Source organism: Sphaeramia orbicularis, chromosome 7, assembly GCF_902148855.1.
Source record: "Sphaeramia orbicularis chromosome 7, fSphaOr1.1, whole genome shotgun sequence".
NCBI lineage: Eukaryota > Metazoa > Chordata > Actinopteri > Kurtiformes > Apogonidae > Sphaeramia > Sphaeramia orbicularis.
Genome location: NC_043963.1, coordinates 22054945 through 22074530, shown reverse-complemented (window position 1 = coordinate 22074530; position 19586 = coordinate 22054945). Strand labels below are relative to the sequence as shown.

Sequence of the window (19586 nt, the reverse complement as noted above, 5' to 3'; positions counted from 1 at the left end):
TATGAAAACCTGTCTGAATTAGAAAAAACACTAAAATCGTCAAATTTAACACAGTGCCTTTATTTATAGTGGTAAATAGGACATGAAAATCATGCACCTCTATTTTTTTTTTTAAAAATATCTCTTTATTCTCTCACAGGTACGTTTTGGGAATTGAACTAATTATCCAAGGCAGATTGTTTCACAAAAATGACTGCTGTTGCAAAATCATTCGTGATTTGTATGTGTTTAAGTAGGCAGGTTCTGCATGTAACACAAGTGGACACGATGGGTGACATACAAAACCTGGAATGAGACTGTAGATTGATGAAAAACCTGCATGTATGGATTGGAAACACCACTAGAATCATCAAATTTAACACAGTGTCTTTAGTTATAGTGGTCAAAAGGACACGAAAATCACACGCTTCTATTTTTTTTAAAAATATCTCTTTATTCTCTCACAGGTACATTTTGGAAATTGAACTAATTATCCAAGGCAGAGTGTTTCACAAAAATGACTGCTGTTGCAAAATCATTTGCAATTTATATGCATTTAACTGGGCAGGTTCTGCATGTAACACAAGTGGACATGATGGGTTATACACAAAACCTGGAATGAGACTGCCTATTTATGAAAACCTGTCTGAATTAGAAAAAACACTAAAATCGTCAAATTTAACACAGTGCCTTTATTTATAGTGGTAAATAGGACATGAAAATCATGCACCTCTATTTTTTTTTAAAAATATCTCTTTATTCTCTCACAGGTACGTTTTGGGAATTGAACTAATTATCCAAGGCAGATTGTTTCACAAAAATGACTGCTGTTGCAAAATCATTCGTGATTTGTATGTGTTTAAGTAGGCAGGTTCTGCATGTAACACAAGTGGACACGATGGGTGACATACAAAACCTGGAATGAGACTGTAGATTGATGAAAAACCTGCATGTATGGATTGGAAACACCACTAGAATCATCAAATTTAACACAGTGTCTTTAGTTATAGTGGTCAAAAGGACACGAAAATCACACGCTTCTATTTTTTTTAAAAATATCTCTTTATTCTCTCACAGGTACATTTTGGAAATTGAACTAATTATCCAAGGCAGAGTGTTTCACAAAAATGACTGCTGTTGCAAAATCATTTGCAATTTATATGCATTTAACTGGGCAGGTTCTGCATGTAACACAAGTGGACATGATGGGTTATACACAAAACCTGGAATGAGACTGCCTATTTATGAAAACCTGTCTGAATTAGAAAAAACACTAAAATCGTCAAATTTAACACAGTGCCTTTATTTATAGTGGTAAATAGGACATGAAAATCATGCACCTCTATTTTTTTTAAAAAAATATCTCTTTATTCTCTCACAGGTACGTTTTGGGAATTGAACTAATTATCCAAGGCAGATTGTTTCACAAAAATGACTGCTGTTGCAAAATCATTCGTGATTTGTATGTGTTTAAGTAGGCAGGTTCTGCATGTAACACAAGTGGACACAATGGGTGACATACAAAACCAGGAGTGAGACTGCCGATTTATGAAAAACCTGCATGTCTGAATTAGAAAAAACACTAGGATCGTCAAATTTAACACAGTGTCTTTATTTATACAAAACAATTTCAAGCTATGTTTTCCAGATCAAATGCACTGACACCTAGGTAGTTTTTCATGTCCCAATTTTAGTCCTATTTTTGGTCCAAATATTTGTTTAAAAAACTCATTAATTTTGGGATGGCTCAGAGCAAGAGTATAATTTTTTTTGTGTTTATCTGAGGTCATCATTAGGTACATCTTGGGGGGAAATATGTCTAAATTTGTCTTTTATTATTGGGTCTAAAAAGCTGGCAAAGTGTCAGATACCAAAACGAACCCAGTTTCATAGAAGCACCCAAATAGAGTAAGTGTTAAAACAGTCCACTGATGAGTATTTTCTGCAGAGTTTGTAGAGTACAACATACAGTAGATGTGTATGTTACGTGTCTTTGTGCTGTGTGTAGCAAGAGACTAAAATATTTTCCAGGCCATGCCCTTTTTTCACACTACGCTCTCTCTTCTCCACAGATTTCTCAGCTCCGTGGGAGAGACAAAAAGTTCACCTTGCTCCACGCCCTTGTAGAACAGATCATGTTACATGAACCGTGCTTGGCCACTTTTACCCAAGAGCTGGCAGAATTTGAAACTGTCCCAGGAGGTATAAGCTAATCAAGATTTGATCAAAGCTGAAAAAAAAAAAAAAAAAAAAAAAGTGTGTGGTATGTTTCAGTCGGGGCTAGTTAAGCAAAATGTAAGCTTTTTGTGTGTGTGTCATAGTGTTTTTTTTTCCCTCTCTCTTTTGGACAGCTTCCATCAAAGGTCTGACTGCAGAAGTAGATGGTGAGTAGATCAGATTTTACTACTGGGTCCAAATGGTGTTAGTCTGAATTTTGCTGACACAGCTTTTCTATGCCAATACCCAAAACCCTTTTTTTTTTTTTTTTTTTTTTTTTTTACTGAGGAAGCACCAGTAGTGTAATTTAACAGGTTTTGGATCTGTATGTAATTGGAGATTAAGTACCCAGGTCTTATGGTCTAGGCTCTGTCCAATATAATATCCATAGATCTATAGGGTGACTTACAGCACAAACAAACACAAAAACAGCCTTTCTAAGGATCAGAGCAGACAGTGCAGCCTTTGGCTTCGATGGTCAAATATGATCGATGGTAACCAACTTATGTTTCGCTTCAGTCTTGAAGAATGAAGTAAAGAAAGTCATCCAGTATCGAAAAACTTCCAAGAAGAGAAAAGCAGGAGAAAATCACACAAACTTCTCCAAAGATCTAAAGGTAAAGCAGTAAATTCTTAATTTTTGATTTGTTTATTTCTCATTTAATTAACCCATGAAGACCCAGTGCTACTTTTGTAATTTTTCCTTCTATTTCACCTTTCTTAAGCGCTTTTTCACCATTTATTGTAAGATTATCCTCTGTATTTTGTATTTTTCAGTGTAAATCATGTATTTCACTTTCATTCACTGATTACGTATATGTTCATTAAAGCTTAGAGAAAATTCAAAGGTTATTGTATCAAAAGAGAGAAAAAAAAGGGTAAAAGTGACTTTTTCAACAAAATATATCAGTAATTGAACATAAAAACAAGTGTCTCCATCCACTGTCATTGATCCAATTCTATGCGTTTTACTGGTGAAGCAATATTGTAGATGATGACAGTGTTTCCACGGTAACTTATTTCGCCATTTCTTATAATATTATCCTGTGTATTTTTGCATTTGTCACTGTAAATCATGTATTTTCCTATATTTTATTTAGATATTCATGAAAAGTCAGTATTTTCAAAGGTTATTGTATCAAAACGGAGAAAATTTGAGGGAAAAAATGACTTTTTCGGTGAGTATATCATTAACTGAACGTTAAAATCAAAAGTGTCCATCCACTGTCATTGATCCAACTCCATGGGTTTTACTGGTGAATTAATGTTGTAGATGATGACAGTGTTTCCATGGTAACTATTTTCACCATTTCTTATAATAGTATCCTGTGTATTTTTGCATGTTTCTCTGTAATTTATGTATTTTCCTATATTTTATTTAGATATTCATGAAAAGTCAGTATTTTCAAAGGTTTTTATATTAAAACAGAGAAAATTTTAAGGAAAAAATGACTTTTTCGGTGAGTATATCATTAACTGAATGTAAAACCAAAAGTGTCCAACCACTGTCATTGATCCAACTCCATGGGTTTTACTGGTGAATCAAAGTTGTAGATGACGCTGTTTCCACGGTAACTACGGAGCCTCTGAACGTCCAAATGGGTCATATCTGATGACCATGAAAAGATAAAAAACTGTATTTTACACCAGTTATTTACATGTATTAACAGAATTAATGGATCAACAGGTATTAAACATTTTAGATCAGAACATGATTTTGGCTGCCAGCAGCTTTTTGGGTCTTTATGGGTTAAAGGTTCAGTGTGTGACATCTAGCAGTGGCTGCAAAAACATGGCAGCCTGTTATTAGAGCCAGTTTTTTTTTTTTTTTGTCTGCTCTGTGTTTGTAGTTGAAAGGGCAAGAAATGGCACACACTCATCTGCTCCTTCTGTAGATACAAAGATATAAGTGGCTCATTTTAAGGCAACAAAAACACAACAATTCTAATTTTTCTGAAAACATAATTATGCATATTATATTCCATTTCTGTACTTGACCCTTTGCTAAACCCCTCTGTAAAACTTCCACGCTCCAGTACTGTGTCGGCAACCGTAATTAGCTTTTAGAACAGGTGAAGGCCAAAGCATTGTGTAAATGGAAATCACAGATATAAATGCTTGTACATTTATTTATTCAACATTACACCAATGTTTTTATCCCTCGTTAAAGTCACAAGAGTGCCACAAGGACACACTACTAAGCCCAGTCATTCAATAATTAATATTTTTAGGACTGTTTTTATTATCTATTATAGAACACGTCTAACAGCAGATGTATTTTAGTTGTTTTTTTTTTAACAGCTGGATGTGAGTGATTATGTTATTTATTGCGTAATAACTGATGAAGAAAAACAAACTTATGTGTATTTTAGTTTGAGGATGTTTGAGAATCTGTGGAGTTTTCTCTTGTTTTTGATATTATATTAGTTTAAGTGATTAGTCAGATAGAAAACAGGTATTCTAATGGAAATAGTGGCAAATTTCCGTAATCATAGTTGTGAAATAATGGATAGACGTTCACAGAAACATCTTCAATATGTATTTGAATTTTATTATCTGTCATTCATAAATCAGTAAAATGTATGGTCTTAACAGAGATGACATTAGAAATAAATAAAACGATGGAATGTGTGACTGTAGAGATCCACAATGAAAAGAAGAAAAATATAATTATTAGTTGTATATATTGATCACCTGGTTCAAGTATTGAACTTTTCAGTGAATGGATGGAGAAACTATTTTTCCCTGTGAAAAAAAAAATACTATGTATCTGTGGCAATTTTAATATCGACCTATCAATCAATATTAATCACCTAAGGTTACTCTGAGGTAAAACACTAGCTAATGTAGTTAAGTACAACAACACAAATATGTCTGAAACCAGTCTAACTGATGGTTATTTCATGGGATGTGCAGAATTTATTCAGCCTCAAATGATACACAACCACCTGATGTAAAATGAATAACCTATAAATGTTCATGTACCTTTGTTAACATCTGTTACTAGGTGAGCTAACATTAGTTATCTGATCTCAGAGAACACAAAAGAGTTTATGTTGACCAAATAAATACTATATTATGAAGTTAGTAGTAGCTGTTTACGTTACCTGCTGTTTCTTGTGTGTTATTACAGAAATATCTGTTTATTTTAGAACCAGAATACTGTATTAATTCCAAGTGAAATGGTTGTGTTACATTTGTTTTGTGCAAGTAAAATGAAAAATCCAGTAAAGACATTATCAATACTAAAATATATATGTAAAGTTCTAAATATATATATATATATATACCAAATATACATATCAAAACACTCTATTATAACAAAATTACAACAGAAATTTGTACAGTATGTACTAGTTCCTGCTTTTCGTTTGGAATATCTCTCTAAATGCCATAAAAGGGTCATTCAACAAAAAGAAATTTAGACTTAAGGTGCAACATCTCAGTCTTTAAATATAAATACATCATACATTAGAAGAGACAGATACAGTTAGAAGGGACAAAATGACACTTCTGTTTGGTGTTCAATGGGAGAAGTGGCTCAATTCACTGAATAAATCAACTATTTTGTGAAAACTTTTGGCTCCATAACAATCAGACAACCTCTGAGATGATCCTTAATAATAAGAATAAGAATAAGAACAATAACAATAATAATAAAATTTATTTATTGGTGCCTTTCAGGACACTCAAGGTGACCATACAAATTTGTTAAAATAAATAAAACACAATTAAAATTACACACATACATATAAAGATCATTTTATGAGACAAGTGACAGGTCTATGACAGGTCAACCCCATTTACAGCAGTGTCACAGTCTGTCATTTAACTGAACCACGTACTTTTATGTAAAAACCAAAGGTAAAAATAACCAAACATACCAAACATGTCCCTAATTTCCCAGCTGAGTCACAATATCATTTATTGTAAACATTAGGACTAATACAAGTGGCTGACAGTGATACATGTGACTGAAACACAATCTAATAAACCACAGATTTGCTGTTACATTTTCATCACCAGTGAAAACAAACAGGGACAAACTGGAAACTGTTGTCTTCAGTCCAAGTGTCTGATTAGTTCCTCTTAAATGTTACACACTGGGTCTTTAAAGGTACACTGTGGTGTGCTGTTCAAGGTTGTAAATGTACTTCTATGGACTTGTAGTTGTCTTCTTGTTGTGTTTTATGCACACACTGTCACACTGTTTTTGTTTATTCCACATGCAAACATGGTCACTCTTTAACCCATAAAGACCCTGTACTACTTCTGTGGCAGTTTCCAAATGAATTTTTCCTCTCAATTTAACCTTTCTTATGCAATTTATCAGTATTTATTACAATATTATGCTCTATATTTTGCATTTTCACAGTAAATCGTGTATTTTCCTACATTTAATTCCATATTTTTAATTTAGATGTTCATGAAAACTCAATAGTGAATTCAAAAGTTATTAGATCAAAACAGAGAAAACTGAAGAAAAAGTGACGTTTTTGGCAAAAATATTAATGTCTGAATGTAAAAACAAGTGTGTCCATCCATTGTCATTGATCCAACTCCATGGGTTTTACTGTATAACACATGACTTACTTTAACCCATAAAGGCCCAGTGCTACTTTTATGTGAGATCTCAAATAAATTTTTCTCTCTATTTAATCACCATTTCTTATAATATTATCCTTTGTATTTTTGCATTTTTATTGTAAATCATGTATTTTTCTATATTTAATTTAGATATTAATGAAAACTCAATATTTTCAAAGGTTATTACATCAAAACAGAGAAAATGTGAAGGAAAAAGTGACTTTTTCATTAAGTATATCATTAATTGAATGTAAAACCAAGTGTCCATCCACTGTCATTGATCCAACTCCATGGGTTTTACTGGTGAATCAATGTTGTAGAAGATGACAGGGTTTCCATGGTAACTATGGAGCCTCTGAACATCCAAATGGGTCATATCTGACGACCATGAAAAGATGACAAACTGTATTTTACACCAATTATTTACATACATTGATAGGATTAGAGGATCAACAGGTAGATGGTTTGAGTCGCCATGGTTTTAGATCTTTATGAATTAAGGTAGAAGAGGAAGAATTGCATTAATTTATCTATTATATGATTTTTTTTTTTTTTTTTTCAGACAAAAAGTAAACGTCATGTATTAGTCCTCTACATCTCACTGTATTTTTTTTCATCCACAGACACAAATTTGTATCACTCATCAAAACATTGCTCTGTAGTGCATCTTTATGTGGCACTGGTGTGAGATTAAAATCTATTTTCAGTTTTCATTCTACTAGGCAGAACAATAAAACATGGCAATTTATTTTTCACTTATAAAAGAATCAAATTGTTGTTGTTGTCCTTGATGCAGGGGGCCACATGCTTTAAAAATAACTAAGCCTGTGACTGGATCTGGTCCACAGGTGTCAAACATGGGGCCCAGGGACCAAAACCGGCCTGCCAAAGGTTTCAATGCGGCCCGTGGAATGAATTTGCAAAGTGCAAGTTAGGGCATTAAACTCAAAAATAATATCATAATAACCAATAAATAATGACAACACCATTTTTTTTCTCTTTGATTTAGTGCAAAAAACGTTAAATTATGAAAATGCTTACATTAACAAACTATCCTTTAACAATAAAATGTGAATATCCTGAACAAATATGAGCAACCTGAAATGCCTAAAGAAAATTAAGTGCAATTTTAACAATATTCTACCTGTTACTAAAAGTTTTGTCCCTTTGTAGATCGGATCTGTAATGCATGTGTATAAGCGATAAGTTGAGGCACAGTGTTGATAAAATTCTACTTATATTTCTTAACAAATTTCATGTTTTTCAGGTTATTCACATCCTTTTTATTTGGATAGTTTGTAAACGTAAATATTGGTATAATTGAATGTCATTTTTTACACTAAAACAATTTGGAGTTGTTGTTATTTATTGGCTATCATGTTATTATCTTACTGGTCCGGCCCACTTCAGATTAAATAGGGCTGAATGTGGCCCCCAGAAGAAAATGAGTTTGACACCCCCGGTTTACATGGTGTAAAAATGACAGCTGTGGCGGTTAGGAGTCATTCCATTTAACGGCATCAGTTTGATTTGATCAATGATTAAATGGTGAAATTTAATGAATGACTGAATAATTTCATCACAGGCTTTTTATGCTTCTTTTTTTAAACCCCAGATGGCAATTGACAAATACAACACAGAGCTTTCGGCGCTGACGAAGACATGTGAGGAAATGAAGAAACTCTACTCTGTCATACTGGTAATATTTGACTTATTATTTCAATATCTCTTTTGCACAGCCTCTGAGATAGATGCTCCTCTGTTCCTGTGGAGTCTAGATGGCCCTCTTCAATTATTTGTCATTTTATCTCCCCTATCTATGCTGGCAGAGTACATATATTTTAAAGGAAGAAGTCCCCAAGGTTACTTCTTTTTCACCAGGTGTCCTTGAGGGCTCAGACACATATATATATAATGCATCTGATATACAGTACAGGTCCATGGATTCCACATCATTTAACAGCAGCGACGGCTGATTTGTAGCTTTGAAATATGCTCGATTTATTCTTTGGGATAATTTCCTCAGGATTAGTAAGTAATTGATGTTTTTTTCTTTTTTTTTTTTTTTTTGCCAAAGTTCATCTTGACCCTTAATGTGTGATGTCACATTGAAACGATAGGGAGTGAGTGATCTACAAAAGTATAAAAATGAGAGGCTGTGATAGCACCCCTACTGGGTTTGGATGGGTTTTTTAAAAGAGCAACGTATGAGCCCACAAAGACTCAAAACACAAAGTTTTTTTTTTTTTTTGTCTATAGCTTAACCCTTTCATGCATGAATTATAAAAAAAAAAAAAAATTAGTTTATTTTTTATTTTTTTACATTGATTTTATTACTCATAATTAGGCTAAAGTTGAAATGCATTTAGTTGTTTTGTTGTTTTTTTTTAATATGGTTTTATCAAGAAGATATTTCACCTCCTGGGACCCAGGAAAGTACAAGTTTTGGCTTTTTTTAATTAAATAATTGCCTATATTGGAAACATCATGATGCAGAGTTTTTCAGATGCATTTTTTGCTGATCCTGGACTTTTGTTGGTATGTGCTTGTCGTTATTTACCATGTTGGTATGTGATTATTGTTGAAATATATTGTATTATAAGTTATGTAGTTTTCCTAATCTGTTTTCTATCGGTTATTTACATTATTAGGACTCTAAACAGATGTTATTATATCATTAAGGAAGCAAAAGTAATGGGTTATGTGGTATAAATGTGAGATGGGGGTGGGATTTAATAAGTTTTCTTCTTCCCACTCCTTTTTGAGCAGTACATGTTGAATTTATTTTATTACTAGTGTACATGGCTATTGCTATTTTGTCTTGATCATCTTTATTTATTAATGTATTTGCTCGGATATTAGTTTCTTGTCCACAAATTTTTTTTACATTTTTCTTCTGCTCAAAACAAATAAGTGAATGAATGAATGAAGGAATTTTTAAAAAATATTTTTATGGGATGTCCTTTGCTGTGGACAGTCTCTTGTACTCTTGTCCACAAACATGGACAGTGAAACCATAGTTGGGTCTTACGAGGTTAACTTTAGGAGATCACAGAGCAGTCCAAATTCTACAACTAAGATGATCCTTTTTTTTCATTGTATTGCTTCGGGTCTATAGAGACTGCCCCCATGTGGTTTGGAGAATATTGCCTTTATAATCCTTTGGAAAATGAATTAAATTATGTGGATGTCATGCATGAAAGGGTTAAATGGAGAAGTAGTTTATGTTTGGAGTAACTGGTTAATCAGTAAATATATAGGTAACATAGTGGAATGCATTCATTAATACTTCATGATTTATTAGTTTAGTTCCTTTTGATGTTGACTGGACTCTTGAAGATCAAAAGATATTATTTAATGATTTTGTTCCAGAAGTGTGTAGAAGTGCACTTGTGTTCGTGCTCTGTCTCACATATCATTAGATTTAGTGGAGGCTCTGGTCCCAGTGAGTTCTTTTATCACGCTCTCAGTAATAAAGGAGAGCATTTTCTTTGCTCACTAACCTGGTTAGATTAGGTTTATGGGGCTCAAGCTTACTTTTGACATCTTAACAGGTGCTATTTCTTTTTTACAGAGCCACCACCAAAAATAATCAATATGAAAGTAGTACCTATTTTCTCACCTTTCTTACATCTCTATGGACAATCCATCATCGCACACACTCTGCCAGCCCTTCATGCTGTGTTTGAGCGCTGAAGTATGAAGGGGTTAGCTGTAAGCTTTAGGCTTAGCACTGAATTGTGTTATAGTGGACCCACAATTAGATTCCAATGCACTTAAAATCTTTTCCACAACTCACACACAAGTAAGCAAAGATAAAACTGAAGACAAAATAACAGTGGTGTCCTTCTGATATTTTGCTGGGCACAAATCACAGCTGCTTTTCTCTTTTTAAAATGACTAGTTTAGAGTTTAAGAGAAAAATCAGCCGGGGGTTTATAGCTTATGTGCACGCTATCAAGCCCCTTTACCGAAAAATCCTTACAAGATAAATTATTCCTCTAAGTTTTTTATTGAAATTGTTCTGCTCTTGCAGCAGCTGTGGCCTTTTAAAGTTTAACAATTTGACCTTTAACTGTCATGTCCCCTGCAGGCCAATCAGAGTCGCATTTTGTAACCATCACGCTGCAGCGCCACAATGCACCACCATCACTGCATGTTTAATGAAAATTAGATCATTTTCTAACATGTGAGGCACTCAATTTTTCAGGCGGTCATAGAACTTTAAGTAGAAAATTGTAAGTAAAACCGGAATAATCTTCTACTTTAGCCTCAGTTGACCCCAGGGCACGATAACCCACATGTGAATTAATACACTACTATTCTTATCAGGTCAGTCTGTTTCTTCCTGAGTGTTGTCATGCATCCATCCTCCAGGTTGAGTCTGAATCAGACCGGTGACATTTAAGGTCACATCTGTGTCCTCGCCCCCTCCTTGTGATTATGCTGCAAAAGAACCAAGCTTGAATGCTGTTTCTGAAACGTCCTGCATATATAAAGAAACCCCTTAGGAGCATCTGAGAAAATGACTTAGAATGGTTAAGCTGTGGTGCTGTGCAACGGAGCAGCAGGTTGGGGTAAAGGTGTCATATTTAGTCACATCTTATAAAGGGGAAGGAGAATTCATAATGATGCCCGTGAACAGACAACATGCAAAATTATGAAATATAAAACAATCTTAAAAAAAAAAAAAAAAAAAAAAAAAACCTTCTGGGGGATGTATTTTAGAGAGAACATTTAATACTTCCTGCTCTAGGGGCAAAAACATTGAAATCACTAAACAAAAGAGACATTTTATGTAATATGTTTGCTCTTACAAAGCCCCTTATTTATGATAATATAATAGATTTTCCACATACACATGTGTTGCACACCTTTTTTTTTTTACAATCAACCCTACAACTGACAACTACAGGGTGTATAAAAAAAAAACTAGACATTTTGAAAAATTACCCCCAGTTCCGCATTTGATAATTTTTGGAATTTTCTTTTATGGATGTCGATAGGTAGGGGATTGGTGGATATTTGTCCAAATTTACAGACCCAGGTTTCCATGCATGAGTGAACAGGGGCAAATTGCGCAATCCAAGTTAAAACTGGTTTGCAAGAAGTAGCGGTGGGATTTAAATCCAATCAAAGGTCATGGGAGGGGACAATGGGCATCCATCTTGTTTTCCACAAAATTGCCAGGTTACAGCATAAACACTTTGGCCACCTAAAATGCCTAATGATTTGCACTGCATTGTATTTGAATGTATTTTTGCTCTTGTCCTACATATCCCCATGATTTTTGTACTTCATTTTATTTATGTTCATTTGTATTACTGTATTATTATCCTCGTTGAGAGTTTGTAATTTTCGCAAGTTCAATTAAAAAAAAAAAAAAACACTTTGGCCACCATGTCAGTTTCATTTCTTTACCCATGGCAGCTGTTCCTGCCTTTCAAAGTTAATTCAACTTGTTTAGGTTAACCTTAACCCTAACTCAAACTAGGCCTGTCCTCAGTGACATTTTCAGGCCTAAACAAGTTGCATAATGCTGTAACCTAGCAATTTTGTGGAAAACAAGAGGCATACCCATTGTCCCCTCCCATGACTGTTGATTGGATTTAAATCCCACCGCTACTTCACGCAAACCAGTTTATTTTGGATTGCGCAATTTGCCCCTGCTCAATCATGCATGGAAACCTGGGTCTGTAAATTTGGACAAATATCCACCAATCCCCTACCTACCGATGTCTGTAAAAGAAAATTCCCAAAAATTATCAAATGCGGAACTGGGGCTAATTTTTCAAAATGTCTAGTTTTTTTTTTGACACACCCTGTATATGGTATAACTAATATGATTCAGAACATACGTATCATCAATAGACAGTATCAGGAAAGGCAAGATATTGCATAATCAATTCCACCTCAGTGACTGCAGATAAGGTGTTTTTAATCTCACTTCTCACAGCAAATAACTAAAACCAGAAGATTAAAGATGAGACGCTTCTATTCGATGCAATGACTGTTGCAGTGTCTGGAGTTGTTACTTTATTTACATTTATATCCTTTGGGATATGTGTTTTGCTTTGCACATATAGAGAACTGCAGTGTGTCTGTGACTAATTTTTCACAGTGACATTCACAGTGAGTTCTGTAAGTACAAGTAAAACAATTATGTACATCTAAAGGGAAACCAAAACAATTACCAGCAAGTTATTTTGTAGCTAAAGTCATCTTTGCTCTGCTGTGATTCAACCTGCACTTCCAAACACCAATCGATCTCATTATCGTTCATGTCCTTACTCATTAATGAGACCCAAAGACATTTGATACACTCTTGGAAAAACATTGATTTATATAACAGACTGTCCTATTATTTTTTCAAAGTCTTTTTGAAGCTTGGCTGTGTATTTTTTATTGATCCTTACAGGACACAGTATGAACATGTACAATAAAAAAACATTTATTTGTCACTCTGAATGTTTGAAATGATTTTTCCTGAAATAAAAACCCTTTCTTTTGGCTGAACTGATGTGTTGCACTGGGCACAAGTCAAAGCATATCAATATATCAATTAGTTTCAATATATATGAGGAGAAATTTAAGCAGACTGATTTGCACATTGCATACAATAATATATGTAAAGAGATGTGAGAAATGTGTCAGTCTTTTCCAACTATAGGAAAACACAACAGAACAGATCCACAATCAGAGGTCATGGTCTGATCTTGTGGATGTACCATGAGACAGCTGATACAGACCCCCCTCCAACACAGTAAAATGACTAGTTTGTAGTTTTGAGACTCATAAATTAAGTCCAACTATGAACAGCAAGGGGCAGTGGTGAACCAGCAAATAGGCTGGCCACCGCTGCCACAGAATTAATGCTAGGACAGAAAAAAGACTGAAGCTTGTTGTTGTTTACAGTATTATTTACTCTCGAGGTTTTCTCCAAAAAGGAAACAGCTGTTACACACAAGAACTCTCTTACGACTATACACATCTGCATTATTGTATCAAGTTTTCCTCTTTAAACAAAAATTCATAGTAAAACTCAAAATAACCACAATAACCAACTACCTCATTGAATAAGAGCTCCTGAGAAATTTTGATAGTTTGCCAAAATAACAGTGTCTGTTAATCTTCATGTGCTGCTCAGCTGATAGTTTACATTACAGCACTTTTAGCTTAGAAACAGTCACAGCAAAACCACACATCACATCTGTTTTCTGTACGGTTTGTGTTGTCAACAGAAGAAACTGAAGATCTGTTTGGAATCGAACAAACAAGGTCAGAACTGTCATGGTTTAGTCCGGTGTTTTTCAACCTTGGGGTCGGGACCCTATGTGGGGTCGCCTGGAATTCAGATGGGGTTGCCTGGAATTCATAGTAACTGATAAAAATTACAAAAAATAACTTACTAATAAAAAATATGTGGTGAGTTGAGAGGGACAGTCCCAAACCATAAAAGACATGATAAACTGTGAAGCTGAAACTGAAGCACTGTGGTACTGTTTATCTTTCAAATGTTCATTGTGGTCGGTTTCAGATGCTGCAGCTCTTTCATAATTCATAGTTTGTGTTATTATTTGTTCAGTATTAAATGTCAGCCTTGTAAATCCAAGCTGGACTGACTGTACATATCCTGACCAAGGAAAATAAAATTCTCACTTTGTGCAGTAATCTACACCTGGCTTTTCTGCCTCCGTCCATAATAATATACATTATATAGACTAAATGTCGTCTAAAATTAATATTTATTTGCAACATAGTATAGCAAACTATTATATGATCAAAAATAAATTAATTTTAGCAAAAAAAAAAAAAAAAGTCTCCGTTCTGAATGTCTGGGTTGGCAGAAATTTTTGCTGTTAAAATGGGGTCACCAGCCAAAAAAGGCTGAGAACCACTGGTTTAGTCTGAACCATGGATCAACAAATGTAATAACATCACATAATAACTTTATACTTTCATAAATCTCATAATCAAACTCATCAGTGTAGAAGAAATGCAGCAATTTTAGCATCAAAGTCCATTCTTTTCATTTTGCGCTGTGTCCAGTAGTGAAAACGACAATAGTGCTTTTAACTTTTCTCATTTTGACACTTTCTTTGGTTCTAAAAGTGGTTTCTTAGTGGTTCTCATCCCATCTGGTCACTTTCTCATTCTTTCTTCACCATGGGAGACCAGAGAGTGACTCACTACTCCCTCTAGTGGTCATATAAATGTGTCAGACAAATAAAGGTTCGAATAAAGGTTAAAAAGTCAGACAGTTGGTATGAATATATCCAGCACATATCTCTACAGTCTAATACATTGGCATCTTTGACATAATGTCACAACTCTTTATTCTAAACACTCAATTTTAAGTAATTTTTTTAAACACCTGAAAGTAGAAATATTACATATAGCCCAGGGGTGTCAAACTCATTTTAGTTCAGGGGCCATATTCAGCTAAATTTGATCTGAAGTGGGCTGGACCAGAAAAATACTCACATAATAACCTATAAATGATGACAACTCCAAACTTCTGTCTATATTTTAGTGTAAAACCCCCCCATTAAATTATGAAAATACTTACTTTTATTATCTACCCCCCCACCAAAAAAACCCTGAAATTTAAATTTAAAAACATAAGAAAATTTAGTCCAATTTTAACAATATTATTCCTCAACTTATCATTTCTCCATGTGCATTATGGATCAGATCTACAAAGACACTAAACACTGAGGAACAGGCAGAAAATTGTGTTTAATTTTCTTTAGACATTTCGGGTTGTTCATATTTGTTCAGGTTATTCACGTTTTAGTGTTACAGGATAGTTTGTAAATGTAAATATTTTCATAATTTAATGTTATTTTTTGCACTAAAACAAAGAAAATAAAATGAAGTTATTAATTCTAGATTTTTTTTGGCTTAATTCAAGATTTTTTTTTTATTATTATTTTTTTTTTTGGCTTAATTCAAGATTTTTTTTTTTTTTACTTAATTCAAGATTTATTTATTTATTTATTTTGGCTTAATTCAATATATATATATATATATTTTTTTTTTTTTTACGTAAGTGAAGATTTTTTTTTGGCTTCATTCAGGATTTTTTTAAAACTTAATTGAAGATTTTTTTTGGCTTATTTCAAGATTTTTTTTTTTTTACTTAATTCAAGATTTTTTTTGGCTTAATTCAAGATTTTTTGCTAAATTTGAGATTTTTTTTGGCTTAATTGAGGATTATTTTTTACTTAATTGAAGATTTTTTTTTACTTAATTGAAGATTTTTTTTGGCTTAATTCAAGATTTTTTCCTTAATTCAAGCTAAATTTTTCTTGCTTAATTCAATTCAAGACTGGAATTTTTGCACTTGGCAAAAACATCCCAGGGGCCAAACTGGACCCTTTGGCGGGCCGCATTTGGCCCCCGAGCCACATGTTTGACACCACTGATATAGCCCCTTTAAAAATCTACCATCAGTCAAATTGTACTACACTTAGAAGTAAAATGACTCTAATGTAGAAAAAAAAAAAATAGTGGAATTGTTCACAAAGCTCGTCTCTGTTGCAATAATATAGCCCGTAATATTACCTAAGTGCCCAAACTTGAAGCCAAAAGCACAGCTATAAAAGCATTAGGTCATAAAAGTATTTGGATAAACCTTCTCATTATTAGTCACAGGTTATTTGCACACAAGGGTTCAGTCATTTTGGTCAAAACTTATAGTGAAAATGCATAAAAAATCAGTCCTGATGCTTGTGCAGTCCATTGCATGCACTCAGCCAATTAATACACTTTGCCACTATGACCCTTTGTGATAAAATTTGACTGGAGATTTATTCATAGTTTTCATGCCAGTGACCCTCAGCCTTCTAACTTTAAGTATTAATTCAGTACTACACAGCTACCTCACTGAATAAGAGCTCTTGAGAAATGGACTGCATGCTGTAGCAGAATATGAGTTAATTACTCAAAAGACTATTGTTAAGCAATAATATGCACGACCCAGGTACCAGTTTCTCAACAAAGTAAATTTCCTTGTTAAATAAAAAAAAAATGTTATATTTAAGTAGCTCAAAGGTCTTGGAAAGTGGTCTTGTTGGAAGCTTAAAGTTTTTTTTTAAATTTGTAAGCAGCTCATTCTGTGTTTCTTTTGTCAAGGTTAAATTTGGAGAACCAGTGGATCAAGACTCTCAGGAGCTCTTTGGATTGATCTGTCAGTTTATTCACGACTTCAAGAGGGCTCATGCTGAAATTGTATGAGCTGCATTTACACAGTACATTTTAGAGACGACTGAGTCTGCATCGCTGATCGTGTTTATTCCAGAAACCAAAAGGAATCTTTAGTAGATCTCGGCCATGGTGAAAAATCATAAAGATGTAAAAAAAAAAATATATATATATATATATATATATATATATATATATAAAACAGAATCTATGCTGTAGGACAGATAAGTGAAATTGTCATTTTTCTATGCTGGTATAAATACTGGATGTTTGACCATGAATGTAATTGACTGTATTTGCAGTCTATGCTGATGTAATCTCCATGGAAATCAATTTTCTGATTATGAATAAAAGTCAATGTATGTCACAGGTTGGTCTGATTGGTTTAGCTTTGTGTTTACTGATGTTTTGAGAAAAACCAGTAATGAAGGACTTGATCCTCCTCTGCTGAAACACTCATTCTGAAGTGTGTTTCTAATACCCACAGCCGTCTGCTGGCACAAGAACAAAACACACAACACTACAGGAGCCAGATGAGGCTGCTGTACTTTAGTCCATGATTATTTTCAAGACATAACAGCGCTTTGGTTGGGGACATTCTTTTTTGCCAGTACTCCCGGAGGAGCTCCAAGGCTGCTTTTCAAACAGAAACCACATCTGCATCGTAGCGAAGGCAACAGAAAACTGCCCCATCAAACAGAAGACAGGTATCTGTAGCAAAAAGACGTTTAACCCATAAAGACCCAAACATCCACTATTAACCAAAACTATCTACTGATTTAAAATGTTTGATACCTGTTGATCCATTAAATACAGGGGTTGGACAAAATAATGGAAACACCTTAAAACATCAACAAAATATAATTTAATATGGTGTAGGTCCGCCTTTTGCGGCAATTACAGCCTCAATTCTCCGAGGTATTGATTCATACAACTTGTGAATTGTTTCCAAAGGAATTTTAAGCCATTCTTCAGTTAGAATACCCTCCAACTCTTTTAGAGACGATGGCGGTGGAAATCGACGTCTTATTTGAATCTCTAAAACTGACCATAAATGCTCAATAATGTTGAGGTCTGGGGACTGTGCCGGCCATACGAGATGCTCAACTTCATTAGAATGTTCCTCATGCCATTCTTTAACAATTCTAGCTGTATGGATTGGGGCATTATCATCTTGAGGTGAAGGTGTTTCCATTATTTTGTCCAACCCCTGTATATCAATACATGTAAATAATTGGTGTAAAATACAGTTTTTCATCTTTTCATGGTCATCAGATATGACCCATTTGGACGTTCAGAGGCTCTGTAGTTACTGTGGAAACACTGTCATCTTCTACAACATTAATTCACCAGTAAAACCTATGGAGTTGGATCAATGACAGTGGATAGACGCTTTTGGTTTTACATTCAGTTAATGATATACTTACTGAAAAAGTCACTTTTTCTTTCAAATTTTCTCTGTCTTGATATTATAACCTTTGAAAATACTGAGTTTTCATGAATATCCAAATAAAATATTGGAAATTACGTGATTTACAGTGCAAAAATATTATATTATATAATGCAAATGCACCAGTATTTTTGCAATAGTGCAAAAATACACAGGATAATATTATAATAAATGGTGATAAATCACTTAAGAACAATTAGATAGAGGGAAAAATCAATTTGGGATCTGACACAAAAGTAGCACTTGGCGTTTATGGGTTAAAGGGATTCATGTGTTTTACAGGCTTTGTGTGTATGACATTTCAGTCAGCGAACAGGAAACACAGATATCTGCAGATATACATGTTAACCCTGGTGATATAATGAGGCAGACCCCTCACAGGGCAGGAAAAGTTTCAATTTCCTTGTGAAATGAAAGCAGCTATTTTAATTAGATCTGTGTGACCACCGAAACTTGTAATTCATTAGCAGGAAACATGAAAAACTATTTGATTAAATGTGTCCTGTACAGAGACTTATCTTTGTTCTTCAATTTCTTATTTGTAAAATTGTTGTCGGTGATCATTAAGACTTTTTAAAACTGTCTTTTTCTTAAATTAAAAAGAGAAAAGCAATCTAATATAAGATGTGCAAAAGACACTAAACATTTTAATAACCAATTTTGCATTTTGTCTCTTTGGGAATGTTTTGTTGTAATTATCCTTGTCACAGTCTCCACTTTTCTTCAATTTTTCGTGTCTAAAATCTTAATTTGTATGGACTCCACTTGTGTATACTTTTGGTTTTCGGAAAATTGCTGTAAAAAAAGGCGTGACTGACTCAACTTTAGACTCATTTATTCAGGATGTTTTTTGCTTTTTTGGGCAAGACTTTGTGTGTATCGCTCACTGTTAAACTTTTAATACAAAGTTATAATTGAGGTGATTCAAGTGAAGCTCTTATCACACATGAAGTTCAATAACCAGCAGCTGAAGTATGAAGGTATTGGCAAGAATTTGTTAATTTGTTAACAGAAGAAAACGCACAGTTACAGCTTTAACCCGTAACGACTGAAAGAAAATGAATTTCTCTCTCTCTATTTATCCTTTCTTAAGTCATTTATCACCATTTACTATAACATTTTCCTCTGTATTTTATGTATTTTTCAG

General features: G+C 33.9%; 1 protein-coding gene across 1 annotated transcript in view; it reads left to right on the top strand.

The window, feature by feature from the left end:
- Positions 1 to 17370, top strand: part of LOC115421790 (formin-like protein 13) — a 61312-nt gene extending 43942 nt beyond the window's left edge. The window contains exons 13-17 of the mRNA XM_030137719.1: positions 2052 to 2181; positions 2331 to 2363; positions 2716 to 2813; positions 8399 to 8482; positions 16921 to 17370. Of these exons, the coding sequence (XP_029993579.1) occupies positions 2052 to 2181; positions 2331 to 2363; positions 2716 to 2813; positions 8399 to 8482; positions 16921 to 17022 (447 nt within the window). The 3' untranslated portion in view covers positions 17023 to 17370. The remainder of the gene's footprint in view (positions 1 to 2051; positions 2182 to 2330; positions 2364 to 2715; positions 2814 to 8398; positions 8483 to 16920) is intronic.
- Positions 17371 to 19586: the final 2216 nt, after the last annotated feature.